General features: G+C 42.4%; 1 protein-coding gene across 3 annotated transcripts in view; it reads left to right on the top strand.

Annotated features, from left to right (window-relative positions):
• The window catches only part of RAPGEF4 (Rap guanine nucleotide exchange factor 4), a 309,548-nt gene that overhangs the window by 207,969 nt on the left and 82,567 nt on the right, over positions 1–19,012 (top strand). For 2 of the 3 annotated variants that reach the window (XR_010579925.2, XM_005573493.4), the window contains exons 7-10: positions 9,461–9,514; positions 9,824–9,930; positions 14,303–14,424; positions 15,988–16,171. Coding sequence is in view for 2 of the 3 variants with exons in the window: in XM_005573493.4 (XP_005573550.1) it covers positions 9,461–9,514; positions 9,824–9,930; positions 14,303–14,424; positions 15,988–16,171 (467 nt within the window). In the remaining variant the exon portion in view is untranslated. The remainder of the gene's footprint in view (positions 1–9,460; positions 9,515–9,823; positions 9,931–14,302; positions 14,425–15,987; positions 16,172–19,012) is intronic. The other variant, XM_005573494.4, reaches the window with a different exon arrangement.

Genomic DNA, 19,012 nt, shown 5'->3' on the forward strand with positions numbered 1-19,012 from the left:
GTTTGCTCCCAACATCCCTTCATATACCTGAACACATACGTTACTCTCAGTTTTCTCTTTGGTCACCTACCATGAAGTCAGCTAGATGAATGAATCAATGAAGAAATTCTTCCATTCATTCAATAAATCCTTGAGTAGTTCTGTATGCCAAGAACTGGGGTAGAACAGTGAGCAAAACATGACATTCATGTCATGCATGAATGCAGCTAACGTTTCAGTACAGAAAACAGGTAAGAAATGAGCATAGAATGCGAAGTACGATAAATCCTATAGCAAGAGGGATAAGAGTGCCAGATTTGGGGCAGGGATACGATATCCTATCGAATGGATAGAGCAGGCCTCTCCAAGAAGGTGTGTTTGAGCAGAGACCTGAAAGAAGTGAGGGTGTGAGCCATGGGGCTGTCTGGGAAGAGAGCATCCAGGCAAAAGGAAGAGAGGGTGTGGCCTAAGCAGAGGACTAGAGAACAGAAGTAAGATCAGAGGTTGCAAGGAGCCAGACAGTTACACTATAGACTATAGAGTTTGGCTTTCATTGGGAGTGGGAAGAGAAGCAATTGGAGGGTTTGGGGCAACATGATCTGATCTATGTTTTTATAGGATCATCTGGCTATGGGGTTGATGATGTTGGGGCAGGGATGGCAGGGGATGGAAGCATACACACCTCCTAGGACAGGATCATGATCTCTACACAAGGGATAACCAAGGCTTGGATAAGGCACAAGTGGCTATGGAGCACTTGAAATGTAGCTAATGAAATTTAGGAACAGAATTTAAAATTTTTAATTTAAATGAAAATTGCAGCCAGGCATGGTAGTTTACACAATCATGGCTTACTGCAACGTCAAACTTCTGGGCTCAAGTGATCCTCCTGCTTCAGTCTCTCGAGTAGCTAGGACTGCAGGCATGTGCCACCACACCAGACTATTTTTTTTAAATTTGAGATTATAAAGGGAAATGTCATAGTGTTCCAGTCCTTTTGCTAATAAGTGCCAATCCATGAAAATTGCAAGAATTTAACCATGTCTTCAAAATCTTAACATTCATCTTATTGCCAAAAAGTGCTCAACACATTATTCCCAGATTTGGACTTTGTTGTCAGAATTTCTCATATTGGAAACAAGGGTGAATGATGAGACCAAGGCTTAGATTTGCAAAAGAAGGAGGAAACAGGGGTTGAGGACTCCTTTTCAGAGTTTATGTTTCCATAGAAATCACACTTGTAAGGGGAGACACACCATAATGGGCAGTGGCCTCTGTGGAATATTATGGTTGGCTTGTGTACATCTCTCAGCTTCTACTATTAAAATGCAGTTTTCATAGTAATATGTTGGTATTGCCATTATAAGAAAATCGAGGCTCAATCAAGCCAATTTGTAAGGAAAAAATGAACTACTTTATAAGATCTCAAAGGGAACCATTCTTACTGGTAAGAACAGGGACCTCTCTAAAGTTACCATTTTATTTTTTGCCTCTAAATATCTGGCTTAGGAGTGTCTAACAGATATAGACATACCTCCTAGAAAGCAAACCCTCAGAAGATCCTGTATGTTAAAAGAAAGATTACCATCTAATTGAAGCTGCCTCTCTCCACGAGAAGGAATCAGAAACAATCTTACACTATAAGTTAGGGTTTGACAGATTCTAAAAACATGCCATCTTGCAGCACTGTGTTAGGGTATGTTGCAGAGAAACTTGAACCGTTTGCTAGCACCTGCTAAGAACAGTGCTCCCAGACCAGTTGACGGGGCATCCAGGCAGCCTTTTTCCTGGAAGTGCTTCCTTCGTCCAGTTTTACAGACTCACCATGCAAGTCTTCTGTATTCTTCTGTCTCTTCTTATAGTCAGACTGCAGCCCGAGACACACTGTAGGCTTCAGCACCCCTGATTTATGAGCCACTTAAAAAATATATATAATAGCTATCTATTATAGATATTTTACATTTATATAATATACAATCTATTTTATATCTATTATGTATTATATATAATATCTATTATTTATTTTATATATAATAATTCTCTATAATTCTATTCATATCATGATCTCTGTATATATAGAGAGAATTATATATAAATATGTTATATAATAAATATAACAAATAACTGTTATATATTTATATATGTAATATATAATCTCAGTTGTTATAATATATTTAAAACCAACCAAATAACTCTCTAGAGAGAGACAGGGAGAGAGTATATTTCAACTCAGTGAAATATACACATGAAATAATCCCCTTCCCCCACTGACCACTATTAACTGTGTTGAGTCTAATGCTTTCTTTCTCTCTGGTACTTAGCAACCATAAAAACACCTCAGCCTTAATCCATAAATGTTTGGTCACTTTGGGCCCTTAAAATGTTATTTCAGCTATTAAAAATTAGTCATGTACATGTTTTAAATGTTCAGCTCTTGTTGGAGTTGAATCCCTGTGGAGCCTGGACTGGTGGTCCTAGCATTTGGTGGAGTGGGGGTGTGAGGGTGAGATCTGCATCTCCCATCCCACCTGTCTCTACTTGCGCTTCTCTGCTACTAGTGTATGAAGGAGAGAGAAAGAAGACATTTATTCTTTTGACCAGTCAAGACAAATTTTTCCCTTGAGGGAGACGGCTGGTGGGCTAGAGTGGCTACAGTCAGAGAACCTTGCCCCATGAGATAAGACACTCCTAAAGTCGTTTCCCTGGAGAGTCTGCCTTTATTATGGTGAATGCTCTGGGTGTATTTCACGATGATGATGCTTTCCCTCTCCTTGCCAGAGCCACAAGGAGACCCTTTTTTTGGCTCTTCATGAGGAGTTGAAGTAAGTAAAGCGGGTAGGGTTGAAGTAGGTAAAATTCACGTAGTGTGGGGGCGCAGCTAAAAATGCCCATCCCCAGGAGTTTCTCACTCTCAAGCTAATCCACATGCAGCCTCCAGCAATCATCAGGACTACCATTTAAGTATTCTTACCAGTTTGTGGTTTCCAGGTGAGCGAATCTCTCAGTCGGGACTCCGGATTCTCCTGTCTCTCCAGATTTCTGGGTGGCAGTTTGCTTTGCAACCTCACTTCTCTGAGGACCCCAAGAGCAATCATTATTTTCATGGCCATTAAGTGACAACTTTCAAGCTCTTTACAAGAGAAAGCTGAAACTGGGAATCTCTAAGCCAATTTTGAACTTAGGGGAAAAGACTTGGGGAGGAAAAAGAAGCCTTCAAGTGGAAGGCAAAGAAGTCTCTAGATGATTTTTCCATTATTTCACAAATGGAAAAACTTACAGAGTTAATTCAGAGTAGTGAAATCTGCCTATGAGTCTGACTTAGTCCTTATTTTAATTTCATCTGGGCGGCCCCAAAGAGTGATGACATTGATGATAATTATTACAAGAATGAGACATACATTTCAAAGATCTTAGTTATATTATTCAAAAATGCCAAAACAAGGGAATATAGCTCCCAAAAGTATATCAGTTTCACTAAAACACTGAATATTGCTCTCTACCTCCTAGATGTTCTCAGCTGAAATAAGAAAAGGGGGATTTGAAATCCAAAATGTTGCAGCATTTATTAGACTCATATTGTCTTGTAATTGTTTAACCTATAGAAGTTTGGCTTTTTCAACAAGACCAAGAGCCCATTTCGGCCAGTTACCTTATCAGAGTCTCCTTCTTTAGCTTCATGCACTGCTCTGCACACAACAGACCTTCATTAAATCCTTGAATCAGATTCGATACGGACTTGCTTGACATTTTACCGCACTGGGTTGGCAGGAGTGGTGTCCCAATCTTGCTTGTCATTCTTGTCTCTTGGTTTAAAATGCTGTGCCTTGCAAAAGGCTTCTGTGAGCAAGTACTTGAGGAAAAAGAATTACCCCCTTTCAAAAGGGTCTGAATATGGTCTTTCGTGAGGCCTATTACAGTGCCTTATACCTCATTATAATCTACCGGGGAGTTATTGTGCATCTTGTAATGGAGGCTAAATTCATAGTTTTCATTCACCTGATTAGTATTTCTGTATTGGCTCTGGTGCCAAAAGGAATATTTTCCCTCTCCGTTTCTCCTTTTTAGTAGTAATATAAACATAATACAAGGCAGTAGAAAGAGCATCCCCTTTCCAGAAACAAACAAAAACCAATTACAGTCAGTCCTGAGGGAAGTCTTTCATGGAGAAAGCCAAGAAAAGCAGAAAGAAAGCTGAATGCCTCTGCCTTTATCTGTCCTCCCTGCCTCACTGTTTTAGGATCACATTGTCACAGCCCCATTTGGATTCTTTCATGCTCGGGTAGGGAGGAAGAATTTTTATCAACGCATGATTGATGTGTCAAAATCTAGAAAATTTCATTGGAGAGGGGTCCATGCCTTTCGGGGCTCATTTGTTATACGTGTGTTGGCTATAGGGCCAAACAGGGGGCCCTAGGAAGCAAACTCAGCAGGCCAAATGCAGCCCCTACTCTGTGCGGTCCCACTGTCCTCCTGCCTTGCCTAGAGCTCAGCAGGAAGAGTGCCCGGGAGGATATGGTGTGGGGAGCGAGTGAGAGGGCTGGGTGGCAGCTGTGGCAGTCCTGCCCAGCCCTGAGGCCACTGCAACTACTCTTCTGTACCGGTCCTGGGGCCGCTGCCCTCGGATCAACTCTTTGCCCTTTGGTTCTGCCTTTGGGCTGGTTTTCTTTCTTTGAATCTCACGGATACTGCAGTGCTGCTTCTTTCCTTCTTCCATTTAACCTAATCATTTATAAAATGAAATTCTTTTCCATATTTATCCGACTTCTGGCTGGAGAGAGATCGGATGCGGGAGGCTCTTGCCTCCCTCTCAGCAGTGGTCCCGCGGCATCTCTGGCAGTGGCAGTACCTCTAGGGTTCTGGGACACCCTCCAGGGTTCCAGCTCCCACCAGGACACCTGGCTCAGGCCCTGGTCATGCTTCCTTCTCCCTCTGTCCCTTTGCTCAAGGGCCTCCTGCTTTACCAATATTGGCACTACCTCTCACAGTGATCTATTTGGCTTCTGAAATTTTCCTCCCCTGGTGCAACACTTCCCTCATTATATTCCCTCTGTGGAAAATACACTGAGTGGTTTCCAACTCCTGGTTGCGCTGGACTGCTACTCCTCTCCCTGGTATATTTGTCTTAGCCCTGATGGGACAGTCAGTCCCTCAGTGCTAAATGTTGTTTTATTGTTACAAAGTTCCTTTTTTATTTTTTATTTTTTGAGACGGATTCTCTCCCTGTCACCCAGGCTGCGGTGCAGTGGCACATTCTCAGCTCACTGCAAGCTCCGCCTCCCGGGCTCACACCATTCTCCTGCCTCAGCCTCCCAAGTAGCTGGGACTACAGGCGCCCCCACCACGCCCGGCTAATTTTTTTTGTATTTTTAGTAGAGACGAGGTTTCACCATGTTAGCCAGGATTGTCTTGATCTTCTGACCTCGTGATCCGCCCGCCTCAGCCTCCCAAAGTACTGGGATTACAGGTGTGAGCTACTGCGCCCAGCCCACAAGGTTGCTTTTTAAAAAGTTAATTGAGACCAAGCATGATGCAGGTGTTAATATGTAATCTCAGTAGGTCACTGTGAATATTTATTGCTGGAAATTCATCAGATCAAGTCTGATACCTGATGACCTAGAACAGCTTAGATGCAATTTTCTCAATAACTTGAATCAAACAGAACACAGACTCTTCCAAATAGTGGGCCAAGATGTCTCTAGAAGAAAACCGCAGGTGGATGGGGTCATTGTATCTGCAATGGAGACACTGGAGTGAAATAGACTTGGAGTCTACTCTCAGCAATTCCAGTTATTGGCTGTGTGAGCACAGGCAAGTCCCTAGGTGTCTCTGGCCTTAGCTGTCTCCATAAACAATGGGAGTCAGAATATAGCAAGGAGATACATGTAAAGGAGCATGTGTGCACAGCATGTGTAAACCTGCCTCTAGGGCTGGCTTACTTTCTTTGCTTCTCACAAATATCACCATGTTTTTGTCTTTCCTTCTCCTGTTTAACCTAAGAATTCATAAAATGACATTCTTTCCCTTATTTTCCTACAGTGCAGCTAAGGTGGAATTCTCAAAAGAAACTACTTGAAAACCAAGGGAAACCAAAAAGGAAGTAAATAATCTGACACAAAGGCAATAAAGTAACACTTGTAATGCAGGGGTCCCTGAACAGGCATTGGCCAGTGACTATTTCCAGGGACGTGGCCTGCCTGTCAGGCTTGCCCTCTGTCTCAAAGCATTTGACTTCTATATGTCAACATAGTTCTGAGGATGTGGCATATTGCCTAACTGAATACAGTGTCCTTTTCAAAGACAAATTCCTATTCCCTCAAAATAAAACCTTCCCTGCTTGCCCCTGCATGTGTTCCTTAGAGGTTTTATTTAAATAAAGGGACCATCCCCTCCTCAAGGCATCCTCCATTCATCATGTTGCCCCTAAACCTAAAATCTTTGAGCCAGAGAAGGATCTGAGAATTCTGCCTTTCAACAGATGAAATACCCTCTTGGTCCTGGAACTGGTACTATGATTATCTAGCTAAAAGACAACCTTGTGTACATTTACCTCCTTAGAAGTTGCAAATCAAAGAAAAAGTTCTGGTTGAAGCTTGATACTTCCTTGCTTTAGTAACACTTTCTTTTCAGGGTTCCAAGGAACCAGAAAGGGAGCTGTCCAACAAAATAAAGTAGCCTAGGTACCACTTGTTAGCATTTTGTTAAAATGTAGCCATTTCTTTAGAAACAAATTAAAACATGCAATCTTCAAATAATGTTTCATTGCACCTACCAAAGAATCAACACTTATCACCAGTCCAGAAGCCTGGGCATCTTCTTGACCTTGGTTCTGGCAGCCTCTCAAAGATTACTGCAAAGGAAAGCAGGTTTTTCATTGGAAAGAAAAGGTGAACTCAGAAACGAATCCCATACCCATCTATTCTAGACCACACCTATCTGCACCTCTTTCCTCTAAGACAAGAAGAAATGGATTTCTACTATTATTTTCAAGAAACCAGAGGTCTTTACAATTTGATACAGTGAGGCTCAGTCCTAGACTGTAAACCAACCTGTGTAATGAAAAGAGGTGAGAGGCTTAAGAACCTGGGAACTCACAACTTAGAAATATGTGGTGTGTTTTAGCTGCATGTTTTCAAGGTCCTGGTGTATGATGGTCTCGCATGTTTGAACGCTTCTCTGGGTGATATGCCATCAAAGATTTCTTGTCGTCTTTGAGGTGTTAGGTGCAAGTACAGGGACTCTGTGAGCTCATAGTCTGTCTCCATCAGTAGGTCTGCCATAACGGAGCATGGACTATTTCAGGGCAAAATCAGTCTGTGTTTAAAGCAACTGTTGAATTGGACTAGAGTGATAGTTCTTGGTCTGTGCTGGTTGTAAACAGTATGCTGCTAAAATACTATAATATTGCTTGACATCTGTGCTACAGTGATTTCAAGAGGGGAAAAAAGTCTGCTAGATGCCAGCGGGATGATGAAAATGTTTAAATAATTTGGTTCAGTGAGATTTCAGCCATTCTAAATACATCTGTATCTTATCTATGCTGTTATTTTAAAGTTTAGTATTCTTTTCTCTTTTTCCTTAATTCTATTATAAATCAAAAGCATCAACCCACTTGAAACTTGTTGATAAAAAAGGTATATATTTATGCATCTATATTTGTATTTAGCTACGTACAATATTATATATTGGCCTTTATTTACCCCATTGATTTTTTATTAGGACTAGAGAGAAAACTTATCAATTTATTTTCACTGTAATGGCTTCTATTTGCAAACAGTAGGGTTTTTAGTGCAAAGCATAATAATCTCTACATCAGTTTTCCATGACTGCTATAACAAATTACCACAAATGTAGTGGTTTAAAACACACCTTAATAACCTAACAGTGCTATTGTTTAGAAGTCTGAAATGGGGATCACTGGGCTCACAATAAGGTGTCAGCAGGGCTGCGTTCATCTGGAAGTTCTAGGGGAAATCTCTTTTGTTTGTTTTTCTCCTTTTCCATCTTTTGGAGGCTGCTCTCATTCTTTGGCCCTTGGCATCTTTCATCTTCAAAGCCAGTTCTGACTTCTCTGCTTCCCTCTGCCATCTTTTAAGCCCCCTTATGTTTACCTTCGGCCCAGCTAGAAACACCAGGATGATCTCCTTGGTTTGACGCTTAACTTAATCTAAATACCCATGGAGTCCCTTTTGCCGTGTAACCTGACATATTTGAAGGTTCTAGGGATGAGGACATAGACTTTTTCTGTTGTTGTTGGGGGAGAATTATTCTGCCTACCACAATCTCATAAGAAATAAATCTGCCATCTTTTCTTACCTTCTGAAAGTGGCATAAATGGCCTTGTATTGGTGGTTCTGTCACTCCCCTTGACTGGATAAATTTTTCTCCACCATTTGGAATACCATTACCAGATTATTTCAGAGCAAGAAAACGAAGGGGTCTCCGTAAGACTAGAGGGCTTAATATGTAGCTGTGTGGAAGTAATTTTTCTGGGATTACATTCAATACCTCCATTTGAAGAATGTGGTTAATAGGCCAGGTGTTGTGGCTCCTGTCTATAATCCCAGCACTTTGGGAGGCCAAGGCAGAAGGGTCCCTTGAGGCCAGGAGTTCGAGACCAGCCTGGACAACATATCGAGACCCCCCATCTCTACAGAAAAAATTAACTGGGCATGGTGGTGCAAGCCTGTAGTCCTAGGTACTTGGGAAGCTGAGGTGGGAGAATCTCTTGAGCCTGGGAGTTCAAGGCTTTGAAGCTGCAGTGAGCTAGGATCACACCACTACACTCCAGCCTGGGCAACAAAGCAAGACCCCATCTATCTAAAAAATAGAATGTAGATAATCATATGTATTTTCTCTGGAGCCTAGAGCTGATCTGACAGTCACAGAATCCTGAACTCTGTACACTTTCTTCTGCTTAGTAGAAGAAAGAGAAGTGTACTAACTGCCTCAGTGGGCTCTAGGAGCTTGAGTGCATAGAACCGCCAAGAAGTCACATTTAAAAATTAAAACTTTATTTCTAAAAATTCAAATTGCAGAAGAAGAATCTTAACTACACAAGAGAGAGATGAAATAACTCATTTCCATCCCATATCAATACTTTCTTCCCACCCCTGGAGACAGGTCATTTTAATCTCTATTTATGTTTATCTTGTTTTGCTTTTTCCTCTGCTCTGATGTTTGTTAGGCTCTGAATAGATATTTATTTCCTCTTCTCATTAAGCCTACAAACATCTAATCATTCCTATCTATTTGGTTTTTCATTTTTAATAATTTATATTTAAATGTTGGCAAATTGAATGGTCTAATTTTGCCCTTTGAATGCCTATGCATTCAAGTTCTTTAGGCAGAATTTATCTCTTGTTTTTTAAATTATATTTTGAGTTTTATAAAAAATTGATGTTTCTTATTATCCCCCAACCCATAATTTTCTTCAGTGAACTTTTTGTTTAATTTTCTTTTGCTTTAACATTTTATTTTTCAGACACCTCTCATTGAACCTCACGTTCCTCTTCGTCCTGCTAACACCATTACCAAGGTAATGGGATGTAGGTGGGTTGATGAGCCATTGAGCTAGCTTCTTAAGTACCTCTGGAGGTGATCCATATGTCAGGGCATCACATCAGGAAGCCTCTGATACATTTTCTAGAGACAGGAAATATGCAATGTCTCAGTTCTCAACATAAACCAGTGACATATCACACAAGTGAACAAAGTAAACATACTGAGTGAGTTACGTTTTCCAAGCCAGAGTCAGATTGGAAAGTGGTTTCAGGATTTGTTTGGTTTGTTTTCCTTCTATAAACACTTCTTTCTCCTCCCCTCCTTCCACCTGATTACAATCCAGGTCCCTTCAGAGAAGATCCTCAGGGCTGGAAAAATTTTACGAAATGCCATTCTCTCTCGAGCACCTCACATGATAAGAGATAGAAAATACCACCTAAAGACATACAGGTATGTGTGCTAATTCTAAAGGCTGTGGCCTGCTCACATTCATATTTAGTGAAAATTGAACAAAAATGCTTCTCCCTGTTTTCCATGTGGGTGCAGCCCATTTTGTAATGCCTTCAGGTTCTGGAAGGTTAGGCTTGTCTTAGATCTCAGCTTAACTGCAGTTGCTTAATTATCCTTAATATTCCCAGCACCTCCTAAACTAAGTTGTTTGGATATTGGTTTAGTTGTGATGAACAAAGAGAGGAAAATTTTTGTAATTTCTGTTTGCTAGTGACTTTTAGGAAGCCTACTAGATTAAGATCACATTCAACCAACATTGACTGCACACTTATTTATACTCAAAGACCTGTACCAGATCCCTTTTGGTATATTAGCTCATTTCATCCACATAACACTGCTAGACATGTATGACCATTTTTCAGATAACAAAATTGAGGCTGGGAGAAATTAGTTTTGCTTGTCCAAATCACAAGTCTAGTGAGTGGCAGGGCCAGGATTTAAACCAAGGTTGGTTGATTTCCGGATTCAGTGATCATTTCATTCATTCAGTCATTCATTTATTACACAAGTTTAGCACTTACTGGGTGCCGGGCACTATTGTGTTTAAAGCCCTAAGGATACAGCAGTGAACAAAACGTGCTTTACAGAGCTTATTTTCTAAAGTAGGATTCCATCCTAGCATGCATATAGTAAGATACACAACTCTGTATCACATATATATTCATATAGAATATGGATTCCTAATTGTAGTTGTCACTGGAGTTAAGAAATGACAAGAGATAAAGACTGAGGTTTCATGGTTAGCTGAACCTTCTGGGATGACTGTACCATGGTGGGCCAATTAAGAACTCGAGTCTAATCCCTAACTTTTGATTTTATTAATTCAGCAAGTGTTGAGGGACTAGAATTGCCAATATGTGGCGCACAAGCCTTCACTCTGTCTTCCCAGTCCCAGGGTTCAGACATGACAGCCCTGTTTCAGCAATCAGTGAGACTCTCTTTCCCATTTAGCCTAGACATGACCTCAGAACCCATCAGCATTGGCATGAGTCAAAACTCATTTGACTCACAGGAACCAAATTCATAAGATATACTGAAAAGCTAGAATACAAATTTCAAAGTTACCATGAAGGATGTATATCTTCTACCAACTATGATAGAACCTATAAAGGTTCTGGTTCAGGAATTTGAGCGTAAATAACTGCTCAGTAAATGTTAGTTGAATGTGATCTAGATCTAGTATCTACAGGGTTCACCTTAAAGCAAACCTACCAAGTATACGTGCCTCAAGATCCAGTTTCCCTCTCAAGGACAGAGAGATAGAAAAAATATATTGCATATTCTTCCTCTTCTGATTATTTTTTCTACACTCCATGCAAACTAATACTCTTCTGCTTGCATTTGGCATGAATATGTTACAAGACCAAAATTGATAGTGTGTTACATTTAGATTGCCCTCTTGTTGACAGAATTTTGGAAATGAGGTGGGACTTGAGAACGTGCCTTAGTCTTATCAGTAGCATTTTCCACTTAAGACACATTCTGTCTCTTAGGACAGATTGATTACCTAGCCCTTTTTATGTTGATATTAACTAACTACCATTTTGGATGTTTACATTTGTAAGTCCTGTTTTCCAACACCGCAAGTTGATTCTTTTTCTAGTCTGTGGACCTGTATTAGTCTGTTTTCACACTGCTACAAAGAACTATCTGAGACTGGGTAATTTATGAAGAAAAATGGTTTAACTGACTCACAGTTCCACAGGCTTAACAGGAAACATGACTAGGGAGCCTCAGGAAACTTACAATCATGGCAGAAGGCAAAGGGGAAGCAGGCACATCTTACCATGGCAGAGCAGGAGAGAGAGAGAAGGGGGAGGTGCCACATACTTTTAAATGATCAGATCTCATGAGAACTCATTCACTATCAAAAGAAAAGCAAGGGGAAAATTTGCCCCCATGATCCAATCACCTCCCACCAGGCCCTTCCCCTGAAGCATGGAAATTACAATTTGAGATGAGATTTGCGGGGCGCACAAAGCCAAACCATATCAGGCCATATCAAACCATGTGGCCGAAGTCACATAGCTACACACTGCTATAATTTTAAGAAAAGTAAAGGTTAAAATAAATAAATCAATGTGTCACATGTCTTCAGAGAGAGTTCAACCTTTTAAATTCATTCAGGGGATCTCAAAGATCTCATATGGTTAAAGGAACTTTTTCTTTTCAAAATTATATTACTTTTTCCCCTAATTTAAGATGTGATTGCACTTTGCCAAGTATTGACTTGCATTAGGGAAAATTCATTAAAATATGTCATGTTTGATGATAGATCATGGAAACTAGAAGTCAGAAACCATCATCTCTTTCATGCTCCATTGTACTAAGATTTTAAACCCCTGAAATATAGGTGTTATGTCTGTTCCACACCCTGTGACACAAATTAATGATCTATTGGGAATAACCATAGGACTCAACTGGAAGCCGGAAGCATGATTTCTTTTTTCTGCAGGACAGTCTGAGTTCCTTGTCCCAGATCTCATACTTTCCAGTTCCATTCTCTCTCTCCCTCCTGCTTCTCACTCCATTATATTATTGCTGCAGTATTAGGGGGCTGTAGTCTCTCCAGATGCAGCATAACCCCCCAAAATCACTGTACTAGAGGTCTGCTGTCAATTCTAAATCATCTAGGGATCATTAATGGAAAGGATACCTGTGATTCCATCAGCTACAAGTGGCACAACTGTGTGTCGTTGTTCAGTATTCTGACTGCAAGATTCTTATACCCTTTGTAAGGACTCATCAGATGCTCTGGGATCATCTCAAGTCCATGTGCTCTTTTTAGTAAAGGTAATCATTGAATTAAAAGCCAAATGAAATTGATTTTATGTATTTTTACATGATTTTTACCATTAATCAATTCTCAAATTAGGAAAGAAATATTCTGGAAGGTCTTGTGTTTGGTTCAGAATGATTTATAAGTAGGTGACTGTGCCCACTGAAGCTCTAATGTATGGTTATAGACTGTAATAAGGGCAGTCCTGGAAATATAATGACCTTCTCAGTATACCCTCCCTGTGAAATATTGTGAGGTCAGGGTCAACCCCAAATCAAGGAATCCCACGATTCCTCTGATAGATTTCAGAGGTCTAAGATTAAAATTATTAGAGCTGGAAAAGGCTTTAGAGGCCATCATTTGCTCCTCCTTTTTTTTTTTTTTTTTTTTTTTTACAGGCAAGGGAAGTGAGAACCAGAGAGTTGAAACCATGTGGCCAAAGTCACATAGCTAAGTAGCAGACCTAGTTCTGTATCTCATGTCTCCCGCCACTTCAAGATTGTTCCTAAAGTGGCACAGAACCATGAGTCTCCTCCAGTTTCAACTAGAGAGGAGCTCCCTAGCCCGTGCCCCAGAGGTGGTGCTGTCGTTAGCATGAGAGGGGAGGCCACCAGTGATTCAGTCCCAGCTGCAGACAGCCAGCTGCTCTGTGACTCCCTGTCTTGTTCCATCATCCCTTGGGATTGAGCCATCACTAGGACTTCAAGATTCCATTTCCTCTCTTGAACCATCATGTTGTGGACACCTGCCCCCTTCCCTCACCCCATGGGCAGTTTCGGTATTCCCGAATATGTGAGTGTGTATGCTTATGCATTTCCTAACTAATGTATGCAGTTTGCTTATCCAGACCAACTCACCACAGAAGGGCATCTTGGGGATCGAAGTGTGAATATACAGGAAGCCAGCAAGCATTTGGAGCTCTTCAGATGACAGGCTCTGGAGAAGTGCTAATGCTCATTACACAGAACTTTTTCAAGGAGATTTGCATCCCTAATTGCTTGTTTCTCCCAACACCCCTCCGAGGAAGATCAGTAGTATTACTTGAAAATATAAAGTGCTATATAATTTTGCACTTATACGGCGCCTTTCATAGCACCTCTGAGTGCCTCATAAACATTAACTCGTTCGGCACAAGACTCAAGTGGAGAGAGTCAGTATGTATTTGCTTTGCCTCCATCTTGCACTGAGATTTTCTGGGACTGGCTCACTAGGACAGAGTTTCTGTTCCTCTGATTAGCTTGCCAGACAATCTCCCCCTCTGGCAGCCCCCTGGTCTCCCCTGGTGCTGCAAGTAGTAATGCTTTCATTTAACCAGCCTTGCTTTAAAGGTCCGTCATGAGCTGAGTGGCTTTTTTGGCTTGTATTAGCATTTGAGAACCTGAAGCTACCGCGTGTGGTGCTTTGTTTGCCGTGAGACCTCTTCTGGTAGGAGACCATTAAGCCCTTTGATAGGTTCTCCTCTCAGAAGCCATCTCCCATCCTCTATCTGAAAAGGGGTGACTTCCCCACCCTTTATATCTCACCTCTCCTTAGACAATGCTGTGTGGGAACTGAGCTAGTGGACTGGATGATGCAGCAGACACCATGTGTTCACTCCCGGACTCAAGCTGTTGGCATGTGGCAAGTCCTGTTAGAAGACGGTGTTCTCAACCACGGTAAGATGAGCCCCTCTCAAGAAATGCTAAGTGCATTTCCCTGGGTAAGTAGTTGCTGAACTCCCAAATGGGCAAGAAAGAATTACAATCCCTTTAGGGACCTGCAGAGCTAGCATCTTCATTTAGCGATACAAATGCAGCAAGTAGATGCTATTGATTGCTATGTTCCACCATTGTACCTTCCTAACTTGGGAGAATGTATGAAAGGAAAATGAAATTGCAGCCTGAGTGCATCAGTTCCAATTATGTTTATCAGTTTGCATTCACGGTTCATTGATAGTGTGATTATACTCTGAGCAGTGCATAGCAATCCTGATACAGGGGCAGAATGAAGAGCAGTGAAGTGTGTGGCTGGGCTGATGACATGAAAGTAAGTAATGAATTCGGAAGCTGCCTTTTAACTGTGCCACTGTCTGGGAGAGCCAATTTGTATACCCACAGGATGACCATATTTAAAATCAAGAATGTGCTCTGCAATTGTGGCTCTTGATAACTGCAGGGGCTATAATTGAACAGAGTAGCTCTTCAGGACTGGCATGTAACTCTGGCCAAACTCTCATGCCATTTGTTTAAGACACTTCCAAACAGACAAAATATTAAAACCATTCATTTCATTTTCCAACACCTGGGAATCTAGTAATGGTTTTGCCAGCGTTTCTCGTACTTTAATGTGCATACATGTCGCCTGGGACTCTTGTTAAAGTGCAGATTCTGATGTAGCTCATCTGGAATGGACTCAGAGTCTGTATTTCCAACAAGTTCCCAGATGCTGCTGCTGCTGCTCCTCCAGGAATCACCCTTTGAGCAGCAGGGGATCTACTGCTTGTCTTTACCTTTTGAGAGTATTGATGCTCCATCCTGAAAAGGGGCTCAAGGCTCTAAGACATGTACATGAGGGATTCTGAGCCACGTTCATTGTTTTTGTTCTACCAAGATTTAAATCCTGTTTAAAGGAACAAGAGGAAAAAACTTTAAAAAATCAGATTTGGAAGAAAATTACCACAAAATCCTTCTAGCAGTATATGATCTAGAAACCTGGTCTGGTCAGCTTTGTTCAAACAACTAATTTTATACCAACATTTTTTTCCAGAGTGCAGACAGTACAGTTGATAAACAGTATATATAGAAAGAATAACATAAATTCTGATCCTGACAAAGCAGATTGTTTTTAAAGCCTGTACTTTAAAAAGCCGTGACAGAACATGACCTGGCAGTTGGTTCCTTTCCTGTTGGGGACACAGGTCCCACATCCTAGAAAACATCAGGAAGGCGATTTCTGCAGGTCAAATTGTTCATCTCAGAAACGCTGGCAGGTCCTCAAAGGGAGTCCCACGGAGGCCCAGGAGATGGGCGGGTCTGAGAGGGCTGTGGTGTGCATGACTGCAGCCCCGAGGTCATGTCTTCCAACTGCACAGCCTGGGCAGGGCAGAGTGAGAAGGGTGAGGAGGCTCCCGGCTTTGCTGCCACTTGGCCATCCTGCCCGACACCCTGCATTTGTTTCCAGTGAACGGAGCTGTGAGGCTGAGGTGCCGCAGCTGACACGTGCTTCCATGTTTCCCGTAGTGGACCAGGAGCACCATTTCCAAGACAAATATTTGTTCTATCGATTTCTGGATGACGAGCACGAGGATGCCCCTTTGCCTACTGAGGAGGAGAAGAAGGAGTGTGATGAGGAGCTCCAGGACACCATGCTTCTGCTGTCACAGATGGGCCCTGACGCCCACATGAGGATGATCCTCCGCAAACCGTGAGTGAGAGCTCGTGGCTCACCCCTCCAGGTCCCGAGGCCGCCTAGTGCGTAGACGTACCGCGGGGACAGACACAAGGCTGCTCTCAACAGCCCTGACCATCCCCCATGGAACAAAAGGGAGCAGCTGAAGGGTGCCACAGCAGTGCTTGTCTCTGTTATTTTAATTTTTGTGTTTGATCCGGATGGCTCTATTTTCCATTTGCATGAGTTAAAGCTGTAGAGGTTGTCATTAGTTGGCTCGGGCTGCCAAAACTGAGTCCCCATATTAAATGACCTTTGGTCAATGACAAACAGAAACTGCTCTGTTTCTATGCCAGTCTGCAGTAGCACCTTTCTCCCTACTGCAACAGGACAGAGGTCATCAGGGCCATAGCCTTCATACCCAGGCCTGCGTTCATTTGTTCCTTCACTCATTCGGCACATGCTCCTACCCTCCTCTGAGGCTTCTTAAAGCTCATTCTTCTGAGCACACCACAACTGCATTACCCCTGTCAAGTCCCCCATTGAGCCACTGAGGCAGTCTCTCCCTTCTGTCTCGGCTGAACCCACCTTACCTTCAGGAGCAGGCCACCACCTGCCATTGAGGACTCTGAAATGTTTAATCACATCCACTCAGGAAGAATGTATCATTAAGCCCCCGTTCGATGCAGGGCACTCCACTAATGGCTATGGGGCATATAAAGAAGCACACGCTGTGGTCCTGATCCTCAGGGAAACCTTTTCAGTAAGCGGTGACTTGGCACTTGCTTCCGAAACCAGCACACAGGCTTGTATTTTTCGGCTGGAAATGAAGACGCCCTCTGCCCTGCAGCCAGCATTGGCCAGCTGTGGATGTCAGCTCTGAGTCATGTTTGGCTGACCTGGGTGCATTAGTCTCGACAAGGGCATTACATGTTACATGTCCTGGGTGTCTGCTGGGTGCTTTCCAAGAGTGAGGTGTCCCTCAGGCCAGCCTTCCCAGAGGCTGCCCCTCAGACCAACCGGCAGGAGCCTCCCTGAAGGCACTTTAATTTCCTTTCCCCAGGATTCTTTCACTTGCCCTTACTCAGGGCTGTCCCCTTTGTCAAAACTCTCTCGTGGGGTCTGACTCTCCCACACCATGTGTTTCAAAGGCCTCCCTCATCCCAGCAGATACCATCATCCTTAACTCTAGAACCATGCTCTTCAGGTCTGTAAGCCTCAAAACCCTTTCTTCACACAAAAATATGAACAGGAAAATCCAAAACATCAAACAAAGCTAGAGCTTCACTGACATAAGCAGGAGTGGGGTCCAAGAAACCTGCCCAGGGTCCAAGAAACCTGCCCAGCCGGTGTATGCTTTCTCTGAAGGATCCTAGGACAGCGTGGCTGAGGGGGCCCAAGAGAATCCCTGGGGCCCGGGAAACTCAGATGAACACCACCATTTTAAGCCATGTTTTCTTTCTTGTCCCCTCTTGTCCCACTGTCCCTCCTGCATGTTTCCCCATCATTTCCTGGGTCCATCCCCTTTTTTCTGTCCTCCTTGCTGCCACCTGCATCCAAACCAGCATATGCAGTGGCTCTGAATCGAGGTGGGACAGCCCCCTAAGGGCTGTTGTCAAAGCGCAGGAGAGGGCCAACTGCTAGCACTCACTGGGCAGTGGCTAGGACCAAGGGCTGCCAAACACACCGCAGTACCTAGGAACCCAACACAGTAAAGAGCTGTCCTGAGAACAGTGCCCCTGTAGAGAAATATTGCAGTCAACTATGAGTTTCTCAAAGGCAAAGACAGATCTCATTTTACTGCATTTGTTCATTTATTGAGCACCTACATTGTTCTAGACACTATATTAGGTGCTAAGGCATTAAGGTAAGCATTGAACAAGAAGCCTTTTCCTCCTTGGAGTTTTCTATCTAGCGCATAGGATAAACCTTAAGCAACTACTTATGCAAGCAATCATTTAATCACAGCTGCATCACATGCTACAGAGGAAGATGTAGTGTGTGTTAGCACAGCCTAATGTAAAGGAGGGTTTAACCTGGTGTGGAAGTTAGTAAGGCCATATCCCTAGCTCTGTGCATTACACCACGTAAGCCATCAGTAAACCTTTGCTGAGTGAGTGAATGAATGAATGGAAGTGTGAATACACAGTCCCAGCTAATGTTCCCTCAGCTCTTACTTGCTCCGAGGGAGGCAGAAATGCCATCTGATTCACAAATGTTTTTGAGCATCTACCAAAGAGATCAAAAGAAAAAAGTAATAAAATGGCTCCTGCCTTTGGGGAGTTTATAATTCTATGGGAGAGGAATTCCCAAATTAGATTAAGATCCAACAATCATCAATTGAGTGCCTGCTGTATGCTAGGAACATTCATGCTAATTGTTTGATTTACCCTTCTTCACAAGCTTGTTTTCATGAGTCACCTTGGGAGAAATGGGAGTTGCTGCTTGTGCTTCCTTTTGTTTTCCATACACCATTGAATTGCATGATCCCTGGCAGCCCAGATTCTTCATAGAATATTACATTCCAAAGCTGATACTCTTCCATTCTATCGCTAGTTGTTAAAGTATAGGTTTTACAAATATTCCGAGATACATGATTTTGGGTGGCCCTGGGATTTTCCCATCTTCTTAGGTTTTTCGAAACTTTGCAAACATTGGAATTGGGCTGGCACTTCTGGAACTCTTCAGTTTTCTTTCTGCCAGAATAACAGCTCCCGAGAGATGGGAAAGTGAAAAATAAGGAATCTAATTTTAGGAGACAGATACTCCAACTCTACGTGTACGTATACACACACAGACACTTTTTTTTTGATCTGCTAATAATCTTTGGAGCTACTACTTTATTTAAGTGGAAAGAAAACAAGCGTAGTTGATCAA

This window comes from Macaca fascicularis, chromosome 12 (genome assembly GCF_037993035.2).
Source record: "Macaca fascicularis isolate 582-1 chromosome 12, T2T-MFA8v1.1".
In the NCBI taxonomy this organism is placed as follows: Eukaryota; Metazoa; Chordata; class Mammalia; order Primates; family Cercopithecidae; genus Macaca; species Macaca fascicularis.